Source organism: Aphidius gifuensis, linkage group LG3 (assembly GCF_014905175.1).
Source record: "Aphidius gifuensis isolate YNYX2018 linkage group LG3, ASM1490517v1, whole genome shotgun sequence".
Taxonomy (NCBI): domain Eukaryota; kingdom Metazoa; phylum Arthropoda; class Insecta; order Hymenoptera; family Braconidae; genus Aphidius; species Aphidius gifuensis.
This window is the reverse complement of record NC_057790.1, coordinates 4356542-4379562: the sequence shown is the minus strand read 5'-3', so window position 1 is coordinate 4379562 and position 23021 is coordinate 4356542. Positions and strand designations below refer to the sequence as shown.

General features: G+C 22.7%; 1 protein-coding gene across 16 annotated transcripts in view; it reads left to right on the top strand.

Moving 5' to 3' along the window:
- Nucleotides 1–5: 5 nt before the first annotated feature.
- LOC122851576 (integrator complex subunit 6 homolog) overlaps nucleotides 6–23021 on the top strand; it is a 28907-nt gene continuing 5891 nt past the window's right edge. The window contains exons 1-14 of one of the 16 annotated variants that reach the window (XM_044150891.1): nucleotides 6249–6345; nucleotides 6538–7212; nucleotides 15339–15441; nucleotides 17228–17287; nucleotides 19011–19147; nucleotides 19274–19556; nucleotides 19851–19968; nucleotides 20206–20350; nucleotides 20563–20660; nucleotides 20968–21106; nucleotides 21194–21269; nucleotides 21354–21574; nucleotides 21649–21721; nucleotides 22610–22783. In XM_044150891.1, the coding sequence (XP_044006826.1) occupies nucleotides 7156–7212; nucleotides 15339–15441; nucleotides 17228–17287; nucleotides 19011–19147; nucleotides 19274–19556; nucleotides 19851–19968; nucleotides 20206–20350; nucleotides 20563–20660; nucleotides 20968–21106; nucleotides 21194–21269; nucleotides 21354–21574; nucleotides 21649–21721; nucleotides 22610–22783 (1684 nt within the window). In that variant the 5' untranslated portion in view covers nucleotides 6249–6345; nucleotides 6538–7155. Of the gene's footprint in view, nucleotides 314–6248; nucleotides 6346–6537; nucleotides 7213–9728; nucleotides 10172–15335; nucleotides 15442–17227; nucleotides 17288–19010; nucleotides 19148–19273; nucleotides 19557–19850; nucleotides 19969–20205; nucleotides 20351–20562; nucleotides 20661–20967; nucleotides 21107–21193; nucleotides 21270–21353; nucleotides 21575–21648; nucleotides 21722–22609; nucleotides 22784–23021 lie in introns of those variants that run through there. The other 15 variants (XM_044150890.1, XM_044150887.1, XM_044150888.1 and 12 more) reach the window with 15 other exon arrangements.

Genomic DNA, 23021 nt, shown 5'->3' with positions numbered 1-23021 from the left:
TAACAACTGGACCCTCTTCCTAGAAGTGTGTGAGTCATCGTGTATACATGTATTTCATCAATCCGTGCATTCGTGTATTTATCAACTCCGGTTATTAAAATTAACAATAGTTTTTGCTATAAAGTATAAATAATAAAAAAATATTTAAAAATATATTTTAATAGTAATTAACAAAATGCCTGCTAATAAGGGTCCAATATTTGTGTCAATGCAAAAAGATAAATCAACTTGTAACGGTGGACTTGGAGCTTGTTATAAAAAAAAAAAACAACGTGTTGGTGTTAAAAGTAAAAAACATTGCAAGCAGTATTTGGTAAGTCATAATATAATCATTATTTTTTTATTAAATTAAAAACTATACCTATTATTATTGTTACCCAAGTAAAAGAAAAAAAAAAAAAGAGTTATTAAAAATGAATTACAAACTATAAAGAATAAAAAAAAAAGATAAATATTAATAAAGTTTTCAAGTTTTTCTAAAATATATAAAAAAAAAAAAAAAATACTCTTGACATTGGTTTGTAATTATTTTTATTGGCATTATTTTTTTTTTTTATTGTCAAGGTAAACTCAAGACTCGTATGAAAAAATTTAATTTAATTTAATTTAATAAAGCGTATGTTACGAATATTTTTGAAAAAAAAAAAAAGGATAATGAGTTTGATAACCTTATCATTTGTCGTCTGATGAATAAATTATAAATATAAAAAAAAAATAGGGATAATATATATTGATCGATCAAAGTGATGCTGATGTATTTAATTGAATGTTTAATTACCCCTTGGTCTACTATTATCATCACTTATCACAAAGTTCTTTGACCTTTCTTTCACGTGTATCTCAACTCGTATATATATATTGTGTACATATGTGTGTTGACTTTATACTGTTTCCACCCTTATTTTTGTGCGTGAATAAACGCATGAATACTCCATCAACTTTTATACAACAACAATAGAACAAAAGTATACCATAAATATGAACATTTTATCGTCTCATTATCATTATTAACATTCGTCTAATATTGACTCAATTTTTAACTAAATTAATTCATTTTAAAATGACGAAAAAATTAAACAAAAAAATAGAAAAAAATTATTATTTTTTTCTAATGATAATTACAATATTTAATAAATTTAAAAATATTTTAAAATTGATTAATTAATTTAAAATTTAATTATAATATTTAGAAGACTTTTATGTTTTTTTAATTTTTATAAATAAAATAATTTTGATATATAAAAAAGTAAATTGATTTTATATATTTATATTGTACATAGTTTATTTAAAATAAATTTATTTTTAGATGAATTTTCTTTGTCATTAAGAGAAGAGTTTGTCAAGATGATAAATATAAAGACATAGTATTGATTTTACTGTTAATATTTGTGATAAAAAGAAAAATAATAGTAATAATAAAAATAGGGTTAAATGAAAAAATAAAATTAGATTGTCGAGAAGGCTTTTGCTGATATGACAAAAATAATAGTGACCACACAATTTTACTTATTGCATGGCCAAGTGGTGCTCTTCAAGGTTTGAAAAAGTTTTCTTGATAGGGCTGAATGACAAACGTAAATCCAAAATAATCTGATCATGAAACTGACTAATCTATTTTATAAAAATTTTATTAAACTGGTTTCTTTTTTTTTTTTAATTGACAGTACTCTCTTTTTATTAAAATATAAAAAAAAGCAGCTAATAATTATTTTTTCTATTTCATCAATTGATTTTATATTATTGTTTTTTATTTTTTTTAAAATATGATATATTGCAAGCTTTTATTCTGACGATGGGGTAGTGAGCTTTTTATTTATTTTTTCTTTCTATTTTATCGACAGTTGGTTTAACATTTAAAAAACAAAAGAAGATATTTAGGGGATGAAAATTATCAATAGGGGTTGAAATACAATATCAGCTGTAAATTTATTACCATCTGTTACCGAAGCTTGTGACACTCTTGAAATATTCTTTAGCCAATTTTAGTATTGAGACAAAAAATCATCAATTCATTTTGGAGTATATCCAATTTAATTTGTAAAATTGGAACACGTTTAGTCAACCATAAAGAAATATATTACCAAAAAATTAACGACAATTTTTTCGTTTTTCCCTTATTTTTTAATTTATATTTTTTTGTTATTTTGTTAAGTGCTTAAAATACAAAATTGTAAATTACTATTTATTTATTACTTTCAATATTTATTTATTTAATTGATAAAGGATGTATATATATTTTAGTGTCAAATTTATTCACGTAAAACTTGACATAAAATAAATATCAGGGTCATTAAATAGGTGTATTTATTTATCAGCACATCTCTTTGTAAATGTGTGAATAGTGTAGGCACTTGAAATGTTTAACCAAAGAGCCAAAAGTTAATAGAACTATAGAAGGTAGACGATGATGATGATGATGATGTTGAAGAGATAGGGTTGGTAGTAAAAAGCTATAGAGAATAAAAGTAAAATAGATTTTGAAAGTAACGATGATATTTCAAAAAATTTTGAGTACCAAAAAGGATACTCATCATTTGTCTCCTTCTCTCTGTTTTCCTTCCTTTTTTTATCTCTTTCCTCTTTTTTTTCAACACGTGTATTGCACTGTGTAATCATCCTGCATGTTATACAATATATACAAAAATAACTATATATAGAAACCATTGGTTTGTCATAATAATAAAAATTTTTTTATAGCCAATATATAGTATACCTGCTCACATGTACACTGCTGCAACCATACAAAAATTTTAAATTTATTTATTTTTACAATATTATATCAAATAATCGTTTTATTATACACTTGTTTTCGTGTTTCATCACAATTCAATGATTCAACAATAACAATAAAAAATTTATCTTTATTGTAACTCCTATTTTTTTGTTTTCTTTTAATTTTTATTTTATTGACATTAAATTGATACTCCATTCGTGTCTCTAAACAATAATATATAAATAATGTATTTATTTAATTTTTATAATTTAATCAATTAACAATTGAAAGTAACTTTTATTTATACAAGTTTTTTTTTTTTGCTTTATACATTTAAATAAAATGTATAGCAAAAAATATTATCATAAGAATTATTTGAACGATTTATAATCTGTTATTTTTGCAATATAAAAAATAAAGTATATAATTTAAACTATTAACGAGGTTTTATATCTCATTTATAAGACCAATACATACGCACATGGTTTGTGTAGAATTTAGATTATCAATTTTGATATAACGCATTCTCTTTTTCTCTCGTGTTCTCTCATTACTACCCTTCCAAGTGGTCTACGTGGTAATATTATCATGTTTGATTATCAGACTGTTCTCTTTTCTCTCCCTAACCAATCAATTCACAAGCTAATAAATAAATACAATATAATGTATATATATATATTTTATATGAAAGGAGAAACTCATTTCACTATAAACCTATCGAATAACTTTTATTATTATTATAGCAATTAATTTTAATTATTTCATTTATTTATTAATATAATTTTGGCTTTATTTTCTTTTTCGCAAACTGGAAAAATCAGAAAGAAGAAAAAATAAGTCTTGCTATTTTTTTTTCTATAAATAATAAATTAATAATAAAAATAAAAATCAAATTATCATAATATTTTGATAAATAATAATTAATTCATTGTCATGTCTATGTATAAAAAAAGAAATAAATAAAAATACAGTTGTTGAGGTAATAGATAGTTAAGAGATAATGTGATTTAAGAGAAAAAAAAAATTAGAAAAAAAGAGGGTTTAAAATGAGGAAATCGATATAAACCACGACAGCCGGAAGAGTTGCTTCGATTCAATGCAAGTGCTGGAGGCTTTATTGAAATATCACGGGCACTTTTATGCAGTTTGAGATATATAAAAGCGTGAAATGTCGCGGTGAAAAAAAAAAAAAAAAAAAGAAAAACAATGAAATGAATAAAAAAGGTATAAATCTTGGCAGGTAGATGAGTAAAATGAGGGTGTCAAAAGGGGTGGGAAATTTGGAGATGGTGATAGATATATAGCATTGAAAAAAAAAAAAAAAAAAACAAGTCTATTTACTTTAGTTTTACCTTGAATATTTTTTTTCATGATAATCATTTGAGACGACATCTTGAGAATTTTTAATTTTTTTTTTCCATTATGCGACAAATTGCTTTTGAATTTTATAAAAAGGTATTCATCTAATTTGAATTTTATTTTCTTTATTAATTTACTGTTTTATTTATATTTTTAAATTATTTTTATAAATTATTTTCGAGTGAAATATTTATATTTAAATTTTGAAAAATTTTATGATTTGAATAGAAAATTTTGTTGATTTTTTATTCTTGGCTTTTGACTTATTAAAATATGAAATATTTTTGTTGAATGAGTGTATGTTTGTATCATGTGTAATTCCGACTTGTGTCAAGAATGAATTATTCATATGTTGATGAACAAAAGAGGCTGGATTTCAATTGAATTGGAGTATAAAAATATAAATTTATTTTTAAAGTTTGCTTTAAATTATAGTGTCCATAACGAGGCAACAACTTTTGTTACTCATATTGTATACAAACTTTCTGCCTCAATTGGATGAAAATTTTAACAAATAATAATTGAAGTAAAAAGAAATTATCATATTGTTAAAATCTCATGAATTTTTTTTATTTTCTCTAGTAATTTTTATTCTAAAAAAATTTTTTAATTGGCTGACTATTTTATTTTTATACTACTTAAATAAATTTTCATTAAAATAATCAGTGTAATTTATTTTTTATTGCAAAAATAGTCAAAGTAAAAGCAAAAAATGAAAAAAAAAAATTTAATTACTGGAAAAATAATTATTTATTGAGAAAAATTATTTTTTGATTAAAAAAAAATAATTACTTTTAATCAAACCTCTAAAATTTGAAATAAAAAAATTTTTTTTTCATATTATTTTTCAACTGTTTTGTGTAGCAGTATTTTATGAGAAAATTTTTCTATATATCACCTCGGGTAGCTTCATGATTGCAAGATATTTATTTATTTGAATTTTTTTTTTCATTAATTTCCATTCAAGACATATTGTGAAATTTATTTCCTCGCTTATAAAGCTTCCTGAAATTGAGATTAATTATAAACGCGTAGCAATTCATCAACTAATAAAAAAATAAAGATCTGTATTGGATATTCCAGCTGTAATTCTGTTCGATAAACTATCGTGTCATGATGATGATAAGCAGATAAATTTCTTGCTCTTTGTTAAATTTACCACAATTTTTCATACGCGGAAATAATAAGTTTACTATTGGCGACACGACGTCAAGGCGCCGACATCAATTTCTTTTGGTAATTTTTTTTGAAATTTATTTATTTGTTTTTATTCTTTATATTATTTTTTATTTTCTACAATTGGCCTTTTTTTTTATCAAACACATCAACCGACACAATAAACTAAATGAAATATAAAAAAAAATATAGAATCAAACCTCGAGGCATGCAATTATATTTTTCATTTTAAATTATAAAAAATTTCATATTAATAATTTAAAAAACACAAGAGCCTCTCTCAAATAACTGTACATATAAAAAATAAAAAAAGCATCCTCCAATATATTAAAATTAAATTCAAATTATAATATTCAAAATGAAAAAAAAATATTCAAAATGAATAAGCAAATTATTCTACTTTTGTGACAGATGAAAAGCAACCCTTGGGTAATAAAAAAAACTTGTTATATTATATATTTACTGGACAAGAAAATAAGACCAACGTTTTAAAAAAAAAATCTAAAAAAAAGGATATATTTATACCGACAAAACGTTAAATAAAAAATAAAAAATATTTATAAATTTAAGTATACAAGTGTTGCATAAGAAAGAAAAAAAAAATAGATATAAAAGTTGGCTCTACACTGATGGGGTAAGGAAGTAAAAAAAAAAAAGAATGATATCATAGGATGATGTTCAAGTTATATAGAAAATTACGAAAACCCAAGTTTTAGTTTTTCCATAGGAAGAAAAAAAAAAAAAAAAATTATTGAGGAGAAAAAATAATGAAAATAAAAATAATAAAAAAAAAGGGGGTTTGTTCAGTGGGTAATACATAGAGGGTGGGTTGAAAATTGAGGGGTGGAAATATGTGTATAGGTTGAGGAATATATAGTGATGGTGAAGTAAAGGCATCGTCAAGTTGTACATTTGTATTTGTACATTGCGGACTATCGACCCGTCAATGATAACGCATGCGTATTGTTTAAAGTCTGGTTGTGATTCCCTCCTGTTATACCCTTGGTCTAGCGCCTTGCCGGCGACACGTCGCGACGACGTTATACCAAGAACTACAAAATTTTCTTCATCGACAGTTCATTTCTATCACTAATACAGTTAAATTCATATATATTTTTAAAAAATTAAATTTTAAATTATAATTATTACTCAACCATTATTAAATCATTTTTTTTTTTACAATATTTTATTGATTTTCAAAATTCATTTTATAAATTAATTATTACGATTATTTTTTTTGCTCTTTTTTTTTCTTGTCACTCAAATAAGTTTAATTTAAATTTTTCTAGGTGATTTTGAGTAAATGCAGTCCAATTTAATTTAGAAAAAAAAACCACCCTCATGGGTTTTTTTTTTACAAATTGTCCTCAGGAAATTAAAATTTCATATATATATTATTAAAATATTACGTGAGTGACATTGAAAAGTGAAAAGGTCAATATTGTAAAATAAATTTAAAAAAAAAAAATATATCTATATATTTTTTTATACAAAAGATTAAGAACAAAGTGTCTTCAATAAAATTGAGCGTAAGCCAAAAAATTTATGCTGGTGATATTATAACTTGTCGAGTAGTAGAAAAAAAAAAAAAATTAAATCATCAAGGTGAAGAAGATTTTAAGGGTCCAGGTTATACGAGTTTTCGGTTTTTGTTATTTTTTTGATGATAAATTATTTTGCAAGAAGGGTATTGATATTGTGAAGGGTTTTTTTTTTTTTAGTGTGAATATTTTGATATAATTAAAAGTGATCTACTGATGGTGATTAAACTAGAATAAAAAAATTTATATAATTTATAAATACAGCTGGATAATTGTGTGGCCTTTTAGGCCTAATATTAAACCGGCAATAATCGGCCATACGGCCGTTTCACTGCTGTTCCACTGCCCCACACAAAACGCGGCCTCATGATTGGTTCATTTTGGAACTTGTGCCGTGCGTGCCCTTCAATGCCAATTGATAAGGTAAAAGAAAAAACCACAAAAAAAAAAAATCAATCATTATTCAATAATCTAATAAATAAATTAAATACTGAAAAAAAAAAAATTTTAATTTTAATAAAAATAAGCTACTTTTACTATAAATTTATTTTTTATATTTTTCATCATAAATCGTATAATTACAGTAAAAAATTTTCAACAAACTTTGGCTATTTATTTTCATAGAAAAATTTAAAAAAAAAAAAAAAAAAATTAATGACATGTAATTGAAGCAAATATAAGGGTTTATTTTACAAAAATAAAATTATAAATTTTTTATAAATACTATATTTATTAATTAAAGAAAAAAAAAAAGAAAAAAAAAAAATAAATAAATCAACTATGGTGCCAAGTGGGTGCGGTTCAGCCATATTTTTTATTTTCCAAACTTCATGAAAGTTGTTGGTAGTTGTGAAGTACAAATGGCATGTTATAAAATGAGCATATATTAATATATTCAATATGTATTGTGTTAAATAAATAATGGTAAATAATTCAAAACAAAAATAGATGAATTACGTCATTCAACGTCATACTAAAAATATAACTTTTCAATATAATAAATATCTTTTGATTATTATTATATTTTATCCAATTTCAACAAGCCAGTTATAACTGCAATTTTGTGGGTATAATTTCCCGGGTCATTGCGTCACACAAACTTTCAATAGGGAAGAATAACATTAAATGAGATGATATAAAGTGAGACATTTTTTTTATTGAAATTGCTTTATTTTATATATATCATTCTAAATTTTACTATTTTTTTTTTTGCCCATCTTCTTAATTTTTTATCTCTTTAATCATTCATCAATTTTTCTTTCTCATATATATTACATTTCTAGTCACAGATTTTATGGCAAATTGATTTTTTCTTTACAAATAAATAAATCTTTTAAAAATTATTATAAAAATTAAATTATAATTATTTTTTTTTTCATCATACAATATGTTTAATGAAATAATAATTTATTTTTTTTTTTTTATAATTATAAATATTTTTATTATCTTATAGTAATTTTATTTTTAGAAAATTTTAAATCTAGTTGATTATTAATTTCATTATGAAATAATTAAAATTATGAAATCAAGTGTATTTTTGTAATTACAAATTATTTTTTTTATTATTGATTATTATTTTTTTTTTTTCCAAGTATTATCGGTTTTTGATAATTATCGTGTGACAGTGTGTGTAGGATTTGAATTATGTATGATAAATTACTTTTTTTTAAAATTGGCATGCTTGCCGGTTGCCAAGCAAACCGGTGTGTGTGCCGCATAAGCGCACGCCCTATCACCCACCGTCCTTTTCACCCTTCAACCTCCCTCTTTGCCTCACCTTTGCCTCTTCATTCCTCACCAATAAACTCAGTTAGTTGAACTATAAAATTTTATACACACAAACGACAAGCCTATAGTGAGCAAAAAAAAATTAAATACTATATATATACTGTATTGTAAAGAGTAAGGAACTCTTGAACTTCTATTATTTTATATTTTTTTAATTTTATATATATAGATATTTATCGTCAACTATTGTACATGGTGATAACAAAAGAAGGACAAAAGTTACAGCATTGCGGTACAAGTCAATCACACTCAAACATCTTGTGCTTGGTTTTTTTTTTTTTCTTTTATATATTTTTACTCTTTCTCTTTATATCTTCAGGGTTTGGATTTTTTTTAAATGGAAATATGGTTATATTTTGAAGAGCTTCTATATATATTCATCAAATATTAATTACTTTTAGGATATGAGTATCTTGTTAATATACAGGTCAGTTGATATTTTAGATTGAGGAAATTAAATTCATTAAAATTCAACTGATCATTTTGAATTTACCTTTGGATGTAATTTATCCTATAGGATGTAATTTATTTATCCTATTGGATGTAATTTATCCTCATAAGTTGGATCAATGATCATTCATCACTTCAGCAATCGGATCAATGATAATAGTAGTTTTTTATTTTGATTATTGTGCAAATCAAATCAAATTATTTTTCAATTCAATTAAACGCTAGAAATTTACTTTTTACTAAAAAAATATTGTGCATTAATTTATTGTGATAATAACAATATTAAAATTTTTATAAATTATTCATTTTATCATATAATAATTTTAAATAATTAAATAATAATTATAAAAACTAAAAATTCCATTAATCAATGAAATAATTTAGTTGAAAAAAAATTAAAAATACATAAAAATATAAATTTATTTATATATTTTTATTTTAATAATAATAATAGTATATAAATATTATTATTTTAACTTTAAACTTGTCGTTTAGACATTTGTGGTGAATAAGTAGAACGTGAAGAGTAGAGAAGTACTCGTTTTGCTTGGGTGCTTGGTTCAATGGCACCCAGTGTTAAATATCTCCTTCCTTTTTTGTTCATCATTATTTTATAAAATGACTTTTATTATACAAATATATATATATATAAATATGAGATACATTGACTCGACAAATGGACAAGTTAACAATATTATTCAGTACACCAAAGATACACATTAGCGATACAACAATGTCCAACAAAATATTGTCTCTTTAAATATTTCAATTGAAATATTTTTTTTTTCAACAGTTTATAATAACACCTTTAATTAATATGTTAATTTTTTTTGTTAGTTAATTTAATTTATAATTAAATTTCTTTTTAATTTATATTTTCAATTTTATTATTTATTTATTCATTGGTTTTTTTTTCTGATAAACCATGTGAAACATAGATTTAAATGAAAATTCAGAGTAACGGTGAAATACGTGATCGTGTGTAAAAAATAAATTTAGTGCAACCAAGCAAGTAGAATTTGATAAGTGATATCAAAATACGTCAGGTGATATTCCATCGTTCAGCCAATATATATATATATAGAAAAAAATAATTTCACTGCAGATCGTTGCGGCTGCTATGCGGCGTATTGACTGCCAACAGGTTTTTATTTTTTTTTTTCATTTTTATCACAGTCATTTTTATAATTTTAATAATACCCTTTTAACAAAAATCTTCGTATTTATTGCTTTTCCTTTTTTTTTCTTTCTATTTTACATTTTTTCTTTGAACTCAAATACCTCTGATCTATGTACAATTGAAAATTTCCGTTTTCAACCTTTAGTCAACGAGTCATTCATGAATCTTTGTGATCTTTTTATCGTTTTTATTCCACATCATAAAAAAATTTTGAAAAAAAATTTGCTTTTGTAAATTTTAATGATTATTTTCTTTTTTCTTTTCGTAATAAATTACATTGTTAATTTATTTTCTGATATCTATATGGATTGAATAATATTTTTTATACCATTACATTTTACTATATTTTTTTTTTGTGAATTATTTTGATCCTTGAATAACTTTTTTTTATGAGCTTTTTATTTATTTTAGTTTTTTTTTTTTTGACACGTAATTACTACTTGCTGTATTTATTTTTCTGCATTACTATATATACACGTTGCCAACAAAGTTTTTTATATTACTTTGATCTTGAGATAAAGAAAAAGTAAAAAAATAAAACTAAATTTACTGAAAGCTTTTTAAAAATTCTAGTGTCAGAATAATAATAATAATATAAAAAAGACATTTAGAATCTTCAAGAAAATATAATTTTTAAATGCATAATTTTTTTGTTTTTATTATCATTGTATAAAAAGAATATAAAGTTTTTTTTTTTTTTTAAAATTCCGTTGTTTTCGAATAATAATATTTTATAAAACTTTTATCAAACTGATATTTAGTTGACAATGAAAACAAGCCAATAACATGTAATTTACTTTGTTATTGATTAAATTGAATAAAACATGAAAAAAACGTCTTTCATTTTTGACTTTTTATAGCTAATTTTATTTTTTTCTTTTTAAATTTTATAATTTTAGTGCTCTATGAGATTGCATTCAAACTTCATATACATTTTTTAAGATTATTTTTAGTATTAATTCAGTGACTCAATAAAACTGTACCTTATATCAATTTTTTTTCAACCAAAATTAAATTTAAATAAATTATTTCAATCCTTATCAAATATTAAAATTATTATTCGCAATTAAATTTTTATTATAAATTAATATTTTAAACAAATATAAAAGTGTATTAAATATTTTTTTTATCAATTTCCATTATCTCCTTCAAACCTGAAAGAAAAAAAATACTAAAACTTTGTCTATTAGCTAGTTTTTAATTTTCATCTCAACATTTCTTAATATTTTTCTTGCGAAAATTTTTCACTTTAAAACTCAAACAAAATAACGAAATTCTATATTCTAGACTTAATTAAAAATGATTGTTTTTTCATTCACATATATATAACAATTACATAAAGAAAAAAAAGGCAATAAAAAAAAAAAAAAAGAGGGTGGCATGATGCAAATAGGTTAATCGGATTCGGTGGATTATCTGTAGAAAATTATTCAAGCTTTTTTTTAAATACTTAAAAAGAAAAACTTTGATTATTTATTTTTTTTTTTGTTATATAAACTTATTTTTTTTTCTTCACGTACAAACATTTTATCAATTTCATTTATCATTTATTATAATACATTACAAGAATAATTATTTATGTATTGGACATTCAATTTTAGTATAAAATTTTTAATGTAATTAACTGTCTTTTATCTATGCAACAAAGAATTTTAAAACACTCCATTATCATGTGTAAATAGCTGCAATACAAAACAATTTAAACACTCAAAAAAATAATAATAATAGTTATAAGAATTTTTATTATTATTGTTTATAAAAGTTGTATTTTACATTGTGTTTTGTTGAGTGAAAATATAACTGTGAAAGGCCTGGCAATAAACTGCTATTCACGCTTTTACTCTCAACTTTCAAAACCTTTTTTAATTTTTTCTTTACTCTGTTTTTTTTTTTTCTCATCTAGAATTCTCTAGTTATTGATAAAACGGTGAATAAAGTAGTGTGAGAAAAAAATTCATTTGACGAGCTTTCAAGCTTGATTCTATAGTTTTTTTTTTTTTTTATTGTAAATAAACTTGAAAAAATGAAGTTTTCATTTGAGCATTTCATTGTGTATACATACTAAAATGGCTGTTTGAATTTGGATTATAATATTCATTTATACAATCATTAAATTTTATTATCTATCATAACAAATAAAAATTTATGAATTTAATTTATTTTTAGATAAAACTGGGTAAAATTCTTCGTTGAATTTTTTAAAATTACTTTGTTCTTTTTCTGCATCTTTTCATCCGGCTCATTTACAAAAAAACTCTGGAAAAATATTTTAACATTTTAGACATAAATTTATAAATAATAATAATAATAAAAAGCAATATATTGAGTTTATCAATACTTCAGTTGTTTGCTTACTTTGAGTGCACTCTAAACACATCAACTTTATTTTGAATAAAAAAAGAAACAAAAAAAAACTAAACTATAGAAAATGTTTTAGCATATGTTGAACTTTGTACTCTCACGTATTTTTCAGTGTCCTTGAGATGTTCTTATTGATGGCTTTGTGGAATATATATTTATATATGTGCAGTATCTATTACAAGAACTTGTGCATACTCTCAAATAACATGTACCTTTTTTTCAAGTAAAAAAGTAAATATATTTTCAAGATTGACCTGAACGACATCAAAGTATATATCTGTCAGAACATCTTCATTTTCTTCTTATACTATTTTACTTCCTTTCAATTGATCCAAAGATGTTTTTTCAAAAAAAAAAAAATATAATATATCTCAAGATCGAAGAAAATAAAACTCCATTTACTTGTCGATTGGTTTTTTTTTTTTTCTCTTTCTCTTTTGTAACGGGAATATAAAATGTAGTAACATATGAAATTTTAATAAAAGTCATTCATCATTTTTAAAAATCAATAATAATATTCGTTGGAAAATATTTTTCGATAATAGATTTAATAAAAATTATAAAATACTACGAACAATTGCCAGCTTGTCGTTTTTAATTTTTTTTCAGTTACATATTATATTCTGTTAAATTTTCTGTGTTGAAAAAAAATATAACCAAGTGATAAATTGACACGATAATAAATTATTTTTAACGATAAATGAATGTCCAATATATTTAATCATTCAAATTTATTAAATATAAATTGACTCTATTTAATTATTCAGGCAAAAATTTTTTATCAAGTTCATATATCGTTAAATAAATGTCAAATAATTTTTTTTTTATATTTCAATTTTAGTAAACATGTATTGACACATAATACGATGTCATTCGAGATATAAAATCTCAAAATATATATATTTAATAAAATATTCGGTTAGTTTGAAAAGTAGATATGTGAATATTTCTGAAGATTATCGATATTATATTTTATGATATTCGCATCGGTGAATTTTATACTTACACATGTAGTCAAATTGTATATTGAATAAATTTATGAATATGCGGTTTTTTCGGTTTATTGAATTTAAGCAATTTTATGTTTGGAAAATTTCTATTGCTTAAATTTACGAGTTGGATATTCAAAATCATTGGGAAAGAAAATGTTCATTATTACAGTGGATCAATAAATGAAATATTAATTATCATAAATCAATAATTGATAATAATTATATTTTTTAATTCATTGGGTAAAAAAAAGGTTGGACAATTTATGGATAGTCTTGAAATATTCATGTAAATTTAAATCTGAAATTTTTAATTATAAACTGCATAATGTTTTTCTTTTTTAAGAAAATGATAGAATTAATTTTTGTATTAATTATCATTTTTGTAAATTGTTTATAAATATTTTATAATGATTTTATTTTCCTTTGATTTAATTTTTTTCATTGTTCATTTATGTAATTGTAATTTACCAAAAAAATCCCACTCTTATTATTGTAACTAAAATGAAATTTAAAAAAAAATAGAAAAAAAAACAGAAGGATTAATATTTTTTAACATATTTTTCTGTATAATAATTATTACACTAGACAACTTGAGTTTCTGTTTTTTTGTTTGAAAAAAATACGAAGGAATTATAAAAGTATTACATTTTTAAATCTACTCTGTGTGAACACTGGATTATTCTGTCAAGCTAGAAAAAGAAAAAATAATTGTAATAATAATTCAAATCTACATGTGCATGTGCATTTTGATTTTTTTTTTTAAGCAAAATTAATTACATTTGAAAGCTCAATTTTTTTTAACTTTTGTTACTTTTTATATGATTTATTATTTGTTTATGATTATTTATATAAACAATCTTGTTACTTTATTATTTTTATAATTCAATGAGTTTTGAAACTTTAAAATTGACTTTGCGTTTTGTTATTTTTTAATTTTTAATTTAAATACCAAGAAAAGAAAGGTGGAAATGTCAAGAATACAAAATTATATACAGTTATTATTATTATTGTTGGTTAAACTTGGAGTATAATTAATATTTATTAATATTATTTTAATCATGATATTAATTCCAAGTGAACCACTCAAAGATATTAAATAAATAATTTAAGAAAAATGAAAAAAAAAAAAAATACTATCTGTAGTTTACCGAAAAGATAAATATTTTATTTATAATTCGTATTATGAATTTACAACGTTTCAACTTTATGTAGGAATTCAATTTCCTTATTATTTTTCAACCTGTGTTGATAAAAATTAAAAAAAAGTTGAAAATATAAAAATTATATTTGAAGAATATTTATTCCACTCGTTCATATACATTCCTAAATTTTTTTTCCAGTAAAATTATTAATTATACTTGTATAACAAACAAAAAAAATTAGCATTTTTTTTTTTTAATTATTTAACAATACATGTAAAATGTGAAAAGAAATTGCGTCTGACACTGCTTGACTTGCACTACTGAAATATCTAATCTTCCATTCTTAAAAAAAAATAAATAAAACATTTAATAAATTTTTATATATTCATCAATTCTATATGTAAATTATAAAAAACAAAATTTTCGGTTCAACTCTGTCATTGACTTGTACTCTTGAGATATTTAATCTCACGAAAATTTGAATTTAAGATTTGAAATAAATGTAGTCCTGACTTGAAATATATTTAAATTATATTTATACTAAATTACATTTGGAATTTATACCATGATAAATCTGGTTACCTAAACCACATTAAAATAATATATTAATGTTTAATTAATTGTTTGTTCTAGCAGCTCCATTCAGAGTATCGGAGCACTTACACATGGCACGAATACACTGGGCCACATCAAGAAAATACTGTTGTTCGTCGGGCACCACAGTCACAACCAAATTCCAGTAAGTTAACCACCAAAATATTACATCTCAAGTCTCAACTAAACCCCTCAATATTCTCCCTAAAATTTAAAAAAAAAATCGAAATATCTTCAATGAAAAAAAATATATAAACATTTAATTAAATATTAGAATTTTTGTTGTTTTTTTTTTTAATTTAAAAATAAATATAATTAGAAAAAAATAGTTTACATGAAAAATATAATGAAAATTTAAAAAATATTATTTTTAGTCATTAATCAGTTGACAGTGTCGATTATATTTACAGTTTTTATTTTTTTTTTTTACATATATATTGTAAATATTGATCGACATGTCATTAATTATTTTTTTTTTTGTTTGTTTGTTTTTATTTTTTAAATAAACTATTATAGTTTTTTAAAAATTCTTACGACTTTTTTTTTTTTATATTTCCAATAATACCTCTAAAAAAAAAAATAATACTTTTAAAACTGTTAAATTTTTGACGTTAGAATTGTAATTTTATTCTTGGTCGTGCCTACACCACGTGAACGTCTACACGTTTGATAATTATTCGTTGTTTTTTGATAATTAAACTAACAAATTAAAGCACACTTTGTTTTTTTATTTTCGTTTATAAATCCACATAAATTTTTTTATTTCGTTATTACTTGTCATTATTTGATGATATCTTTTATTTTCAAATTTTGTTTTTGTGAGTTTTCATGTTTTTGCATTATGTGTCTATAAATCTATATACATCAATATTCATTATTCATTATTTATTTATTTTTTTTCACTGACATAATATTACAAGTCGTTATAGAAAATATTACACATGCGAAAATGACATATATAATTTACTAAACTACCATCATTATTATTATGAAAAAAAAAAAACATATTTATTATATTTTATTTTTTTTTCTTTATTTTGGTATATTATAGATAATTATGATGAGAATAGATTGTTATCAAAAAATTTGAATATATTATTTAAAGTTGAAAAAAATATATATATATTTTGGGTAGACGTGTGTTGATCAGTTTAAAAATAACTTTGCGTGTTAGTATTACAAAAAATTTTCAAATGGCAAGAATCAGTAAAATATAGTTAAGGTGGATTGTTAACTTACTGAAGACCATAAAACATTTCGATTTGTTGCGTGTACAGGGAATACATGCAAACTTTACTGCAGTTCCCATAAACTATTTTATTTTATTATAACTTTTTTTTCTTCTTTTCAATACGAACATTTTATTATTTAATTTTTATACAAAAATTTGTTCAACCAAAAAATGTAGCATTATAATTATATGAAATTTTAATTTAATAATTTTAATTAAAAAATTTAATGTATTTTTTTTAATTTAGTATAATTGTTTAAATTAATTTTTCGGGTTTATTTTATTTTTCATATAATTTTGTACAGTGAAATTTAAATTAATTACTAAAAAATATTTTTAAGAATTTTTTTGACTCAAGCTAATGTTAGCATAAAAAAATAATTATTAAATTTATTAATTAACAAATTATTTCCGTTAAAAGTTTATGTAATTTTTTATTATAATTTATAAATATTATTATTATTATTTTTTTTTTGATAAGACTTAATTATATCATCATTAAATTAACAATCCATCTAAAAAATTTTCATCAATTAAAAAAGTTTGAAAGAAAAAATAGAAAGAAAAATAAAAATATACAATATATTAAACTATGAGGAAAAAAAAGGGGTTTATAAAACTGTAAAGAGAGAGAAAAAAAAAAAAAAAAAAAAATATTTCCAAAAGCGATATCGTGCCCAGCTGCGAATTTTGATTGCAGCGAAACAAGCGAGCGCAAAGCTGCAATCGGCCAAGTCAACGGAGGATGAAAACACCGAAGGTAAGAAGAAGAGACGTTTTACGAACGGTGCTACGCAAACCAAGCCTTTGTTTTTTTTTAATATTATTATTTTTTCAAATAAACTATTATAATCATATTAATTTTATCTATATTTAATCTATAACATTTTAAACTCACATTAAAATTGACTTTATATATCCACCCAATTTTTTTTTGATTTACTTATTTTTAATTTCATTCAAAATAACTTGTATGTTTAAAAAATAATCTTTATTATTATTATAATATATTTTTATAAAATTAATAATTTTATTTTTAATTATTATATATTAATGTACGTATTGAGAAAATAAGTCGTAAGAAATTAATATAAATTATGCCTGTGTTTGCTTAATTTTATTTTTCATATTGCTTTGTAATTTTTAGATAACATTTTTGATCTATATGTTTATAATTATTTGTTAATTTATAAAGGATTCAATGGTGCAGAGTTTTTGAATATTTAACCAGCTTTTTTAATTGTTATTGTTATTAGCAACGACATTGTGCAATTTTTAACATTATGAATCGCGTGACCATGACTCGGTCAATTTTTAAAAATCATTAGAAGATGAAAAAAATAAAAAAAAAAAAACAAGTAATTCACTTTACACGCAGCTAGAGTACTGCTTTTTATTTTGAAAATCAATACTAGTATCACAATCTCCATGTTGTCCACGTCAGAAAAAAAACGAGAATTAGTTTATTTATATATTTTTCTTTCTTTTTGTCATTGTTTAAAATTTTTATCTGTTTTATTTACGTGTGCAAATTTAAAATGACTTTGCATCTTGAATCTTGGCTCAATGTTTTATCAGCAAGTGCATGTGCTTGAATAAACATACATTTATTATCCATAGAATACCAAGTGACAAGCTAAAATATAAAAATATATAAATTTACTACTCCTTTTATTATTCCATATATTTTATACCATGAAAAAAAAAAAAAAAATACATTTGAATCCTGATTATTACAACAGTAATAAACAAGATAAAAATAAAAATTTTAATATAGATTTTCATCAAGGCTATCAAAATTTTTTCATTAAACGAAATATAAATTTCCTCGTTTCTTTTTTTGTAGTTTCAATTTATTTATCTATCAAATGGATATTTTTTTCAATCAACAAATATATTCATAGCTCGTTACTCTTAAAAACTTAAATATATAAATTTTATTCATTTTTTTTTTTTTGTAAAATATAAATTTATATGTACTTGTTTCTAAGCACACACACACACGATAAAAAATGATTGTTAATAATTTCGATCGACATTAAAGTCTGTTGGGCTTTTCGAGGTCATATTGATTTCTCGATTTTAAATAACTTTTTAAATAATTTATTTTTCTCTTTGTATAGATATATCTTTTCCTTCTTTTTTTTATATTTATTTCTAAACAAGTAGGCTCGTAACTCTCCTCTCATCCAGCTATATACCTTCAAATTATTTATTTTTTTTTCTCTTTTTAACTTATAAAAAAATTAGCCAAAATCAAAGTGTAAAGGTCGTATAAAGGACATGCACGTGTTTGGATATATTGCTTGATTATAAAGTGGATAAAAATAACAAAAAATTATGTAATTTTTTTATTCTACTTAAAATTTACTTGCCTATTTACCTCTCTAATTATTAAACCGCAAATTTATATTATTTATATTTTATTTGATGCTTACGATATTAATTGAGTTAGCTATATAATTAATGTATTTTAATTTCAGGACCAACATTGGAACCACCATTACCACGACGTAAAAAGTGTCCAGAGTTAGCATACAGACATCATGAATTTATTTCAAATGGAAATGGTGGTGGTATTGATGCTGTTGATACGAATATTGTCGTTGACAAAGTCCGGGTAAGTTGTAATTTTTAATCAAATTATTTTTTATAAATTACTATAAATTAATTCATTAATTGTTTTTTAATTTTTTTATAATATTAAAATTTATATGTTGAAATTAATAATAATAAAATTGTATAGGAGGTTACTGGTAGCTCAAATTTACCAGCAAGTCAGCTGAGTAAAGCAATATCACGAATAAGTACTGAATATCGATTACAATTTGCTTGGCCAAGAAGAGCTCAGTTAACAAATGGTGATACTATATCACAATTACCAGCAGCTGGTGGTGCCAGTGGTAATTCTGGTGGACCACCAAGAAAGTCACTCAGTATGGGAGCACTTAAACAAGGCATTGGTCAAACTGGACCAGCACCAGTACATGTTAAAAAACGACCAGGTGATTTGGATCACAAACGTGACGGTAAAATTATTTATTTATTTTCTTTTTTTTTTTCTTTTTATATGGCCTCTTAATTTATCAATGCTTCTTAACTTTTTTTACGTAGAGAAAATTGTCTTATTGGATTTACATTGTTGGCAAAAAAAAAAATGAAAAAAAATTCATATTGACTGTACTTTTTATTTTATTATTTATAAAATATTCTCTGTAAAGTTTTTATTTATTTAACTATCGAAATTTCTTTTTATTTTTATTTTAAAAAAATTGATTTATTAATTAGGTATATTAATTATTTTTTTAACTTTTATTTTAAAGGAATTCAAGCATCTGAATTGGAGCCATTGTTTGCCAATAATACTGATACAATTGATGGCATTGTTCCAGAGGGTGAAGAACATGATGAACAACTCAATGAGCTTAAATTAAATTTCAGGTTTTAATAATTTTTTTTCAAAAAACATTTATAATAAAATATTTTTGATTTATTTATCTAAAAAAAAAAAACGAAATCAATAACATTCCATTAGAAATAAACAAAAATTAATCATAAAAAATAAAATCAACTGCGACAGATTTAAATCAAATTAAATATATTTTATTCATAAATTTAAAAACAAAATATTATTGTAAATTTATAAACTTTTTTTTTATTTGTTTTTGTTATTTTCAGAGAAAAAAAAAAAACTGGTAAAAGTGTTAGAATTAATGATACACGTACTAATAAAAAAGATAATGTTAAAATTTTATCAAATGAAAAAAAAATATTACCATCATCAAATATTAACGAACTCAGACGTCTTGCTGATGGCTACAAGGTAATACTCATTACAGGGAATTTCATAAATCATTTATATTTTTTAAAAAAAAGATAATAATTAAAAAAAGAATTTATTTTAAATTAAATTGCACGTGAATATTGTATTTTTGCATGATACAATTTTGTTAAAAATATAATTTATTATTGAATTATTAAATAACATTAATGAATAAAAATATATTTATTATAATTAAATTATCATGTCATAAGCATCGTGAATGGGGCAGTGATCTGGCATCTGAAGAGGAAGCAACACTTTGGAAACGTGTTTCGAATAATCATGCTCTCAACGCTTTGTCTCTTGCAAGGCCAGTACACAAACAAATACTCATTATTTTAAATGTCATTATTGTTTAAATTTAATTTTTTTCATTAATAATATAATCATAAAAAATCCACAAATACACTCAATATAAATTTATAATTTTAAAACACTATTTTGTATATAACACAAACAAAAAAAAATATCCAATTGTATTTGATTTATCTGTCGTAGTCGTTTTTCTTTGTTCTTTTGTTTTAAAATAAAATAATATATATTGTTTCTACAATGAATGAAACATCTCTTCAATATTTTTTTTTGTTATTTAATCAACTTTATTATATTATTTTTAGATCTGCAACAAAAGAAGAGAAAGATAAAGAAAATATTAAAAAAATTGCACCAGTTACAAATACAATGCCACCAGCTGGACGTCCATCATCTGTTCAAGCAAGACCAATTAGTGGTATATTACAAGAAGATTTTAATACGGTATGTTAATTATAAATTTATAATCTACTTTTTTTTTAAATTTGATTACAATTTATATATGTATGATTATAATTTTATTTATTTAAGGATAATGAGAGAGCAATGGCTCGCGCAAGAAAAGATTTCTTGTTCCGTCATCATTTAGATCGCACTACAGGTGTCGGTATGATTATTTATATAAAAAATAAAATGTGCATAGATTTATTTAAAGAATTATATAATTAATTAAAATATATGATTTGTCAAGGTGATGGTGCACTGTTGCCTTCTCCAACAAGAGAGAAACTTGAGCCAGTAGTACCACGTCGACGTGATGAATCAAAAGAGCCACGTGATGATGTACAATCAAAGACAAAATCAAGTCCAAAAAATAGTCCAAGAACTGGTAGATCACAGAGTTTAGGACCATTAAGTAGATCACCAAAAAGACAAACACCAAGAGCACCATCAGTTAATAAAGATACAAAGGTTTTATTTAAATATATATTATTATTTTAATTATAAAAAGATGAAAAATAAAATTTAAATTTATAAAATTTCAGGAAAAAGAAAAAGAACATAAAGACAAGGAAACGAGGGATAAAAGCGGTGAGCCTGCAAGGCATCCACGTCCGAGTAAGTAGAAAAAGTCAATATGTTGTCAGACAGCGCACTTTTGTCTGACCAATGACAGTTAATTTTTTATTTTATTTTATTCTGCTAGTTATATATAGATATAGTGATTGTATAATGTAGCTATAAACGAGAATTGTCGTGCCTCGATCGATCGTCGCAAAGTGTTCAACAAACCCCCAAAACAAATAACAAAATTAAATTAAATAAAAATAAATATTTATTTTTAAAACTTTAAATATACAACAGCACAAATTTGCTTTGTAAATATTTTACTATAAATACTTTTTTTGCATTTGAAATGATTTGTCAAGAAATTATTTATATAATTCTATTTAAAAAAAAAAAACAATTTCTTTGCTCGTTTGCTAGTTATATGCTGTATATATAATAAAAATTCAAGTATTTTATTTTATAAATTAAATGCCTTAATTAGCTGCTTTATACTGCAAATATCGTACCCACCTTTTGACCTAAATTTATTATTATAAAATAAAAAAACATTGTTCAATTGTTGGGTACATGTATATAAATATAATTTAATTTTATTATTAATATGCATGTAATTATTAATAGCTATCATCAAATTAATTTACTGCTTATTAATATAATAATTGAAAATTTTATTTAGCTATAAAATCGTTCATTGTTCACACAACAATAATAATCAACAACATTAAATTTGATTTGAAAATAAACAACACCTCTCAAATATTTAAAAAAAAAAAAAACTAAATCAACAACTCTAATTTATAAAATTAATTAATTATTTTTATAATTGAAAAATTAAAAATAAATTTACAAAAAATATAGCTTCGATCGAGCATGACAAATGAAAAAAAAAAAAAAAAAAAATAGAGTTATTATCGATATACGGAGCGGGTGTTTCAGTGGTGAGTGGCCGTGTACGTTGGAGCATAAGAGAGTCCCCGTACTCATCCAAAAAATCCCCAGTGACAATGTCATCGAAGAGTCAACCACTCATACCACCTTTACCACCACCACCTTCTGGGCCCACCACCATGTTGATTCACAAGAAGCCCTCACCAAAACCACAACGTAAACGTACGTCTATTCTGTGTCGTAACGTGCCTTTTTTCGCAGAATAAATTTTATTACATTCAAATAACAAAAAAAAAAATATTATAAAGATTATTATTTATATATTATATAAAAAAAAAAAAAGATAATTTATCAAGCCATTTTAATTGTCATTAATCATTATCATTTCAATATTTGTTGTTTCTTTTTTTTGCCCTGTTAGCCACTGAAATTCATGATGCATCAATAATCATTATTCGCG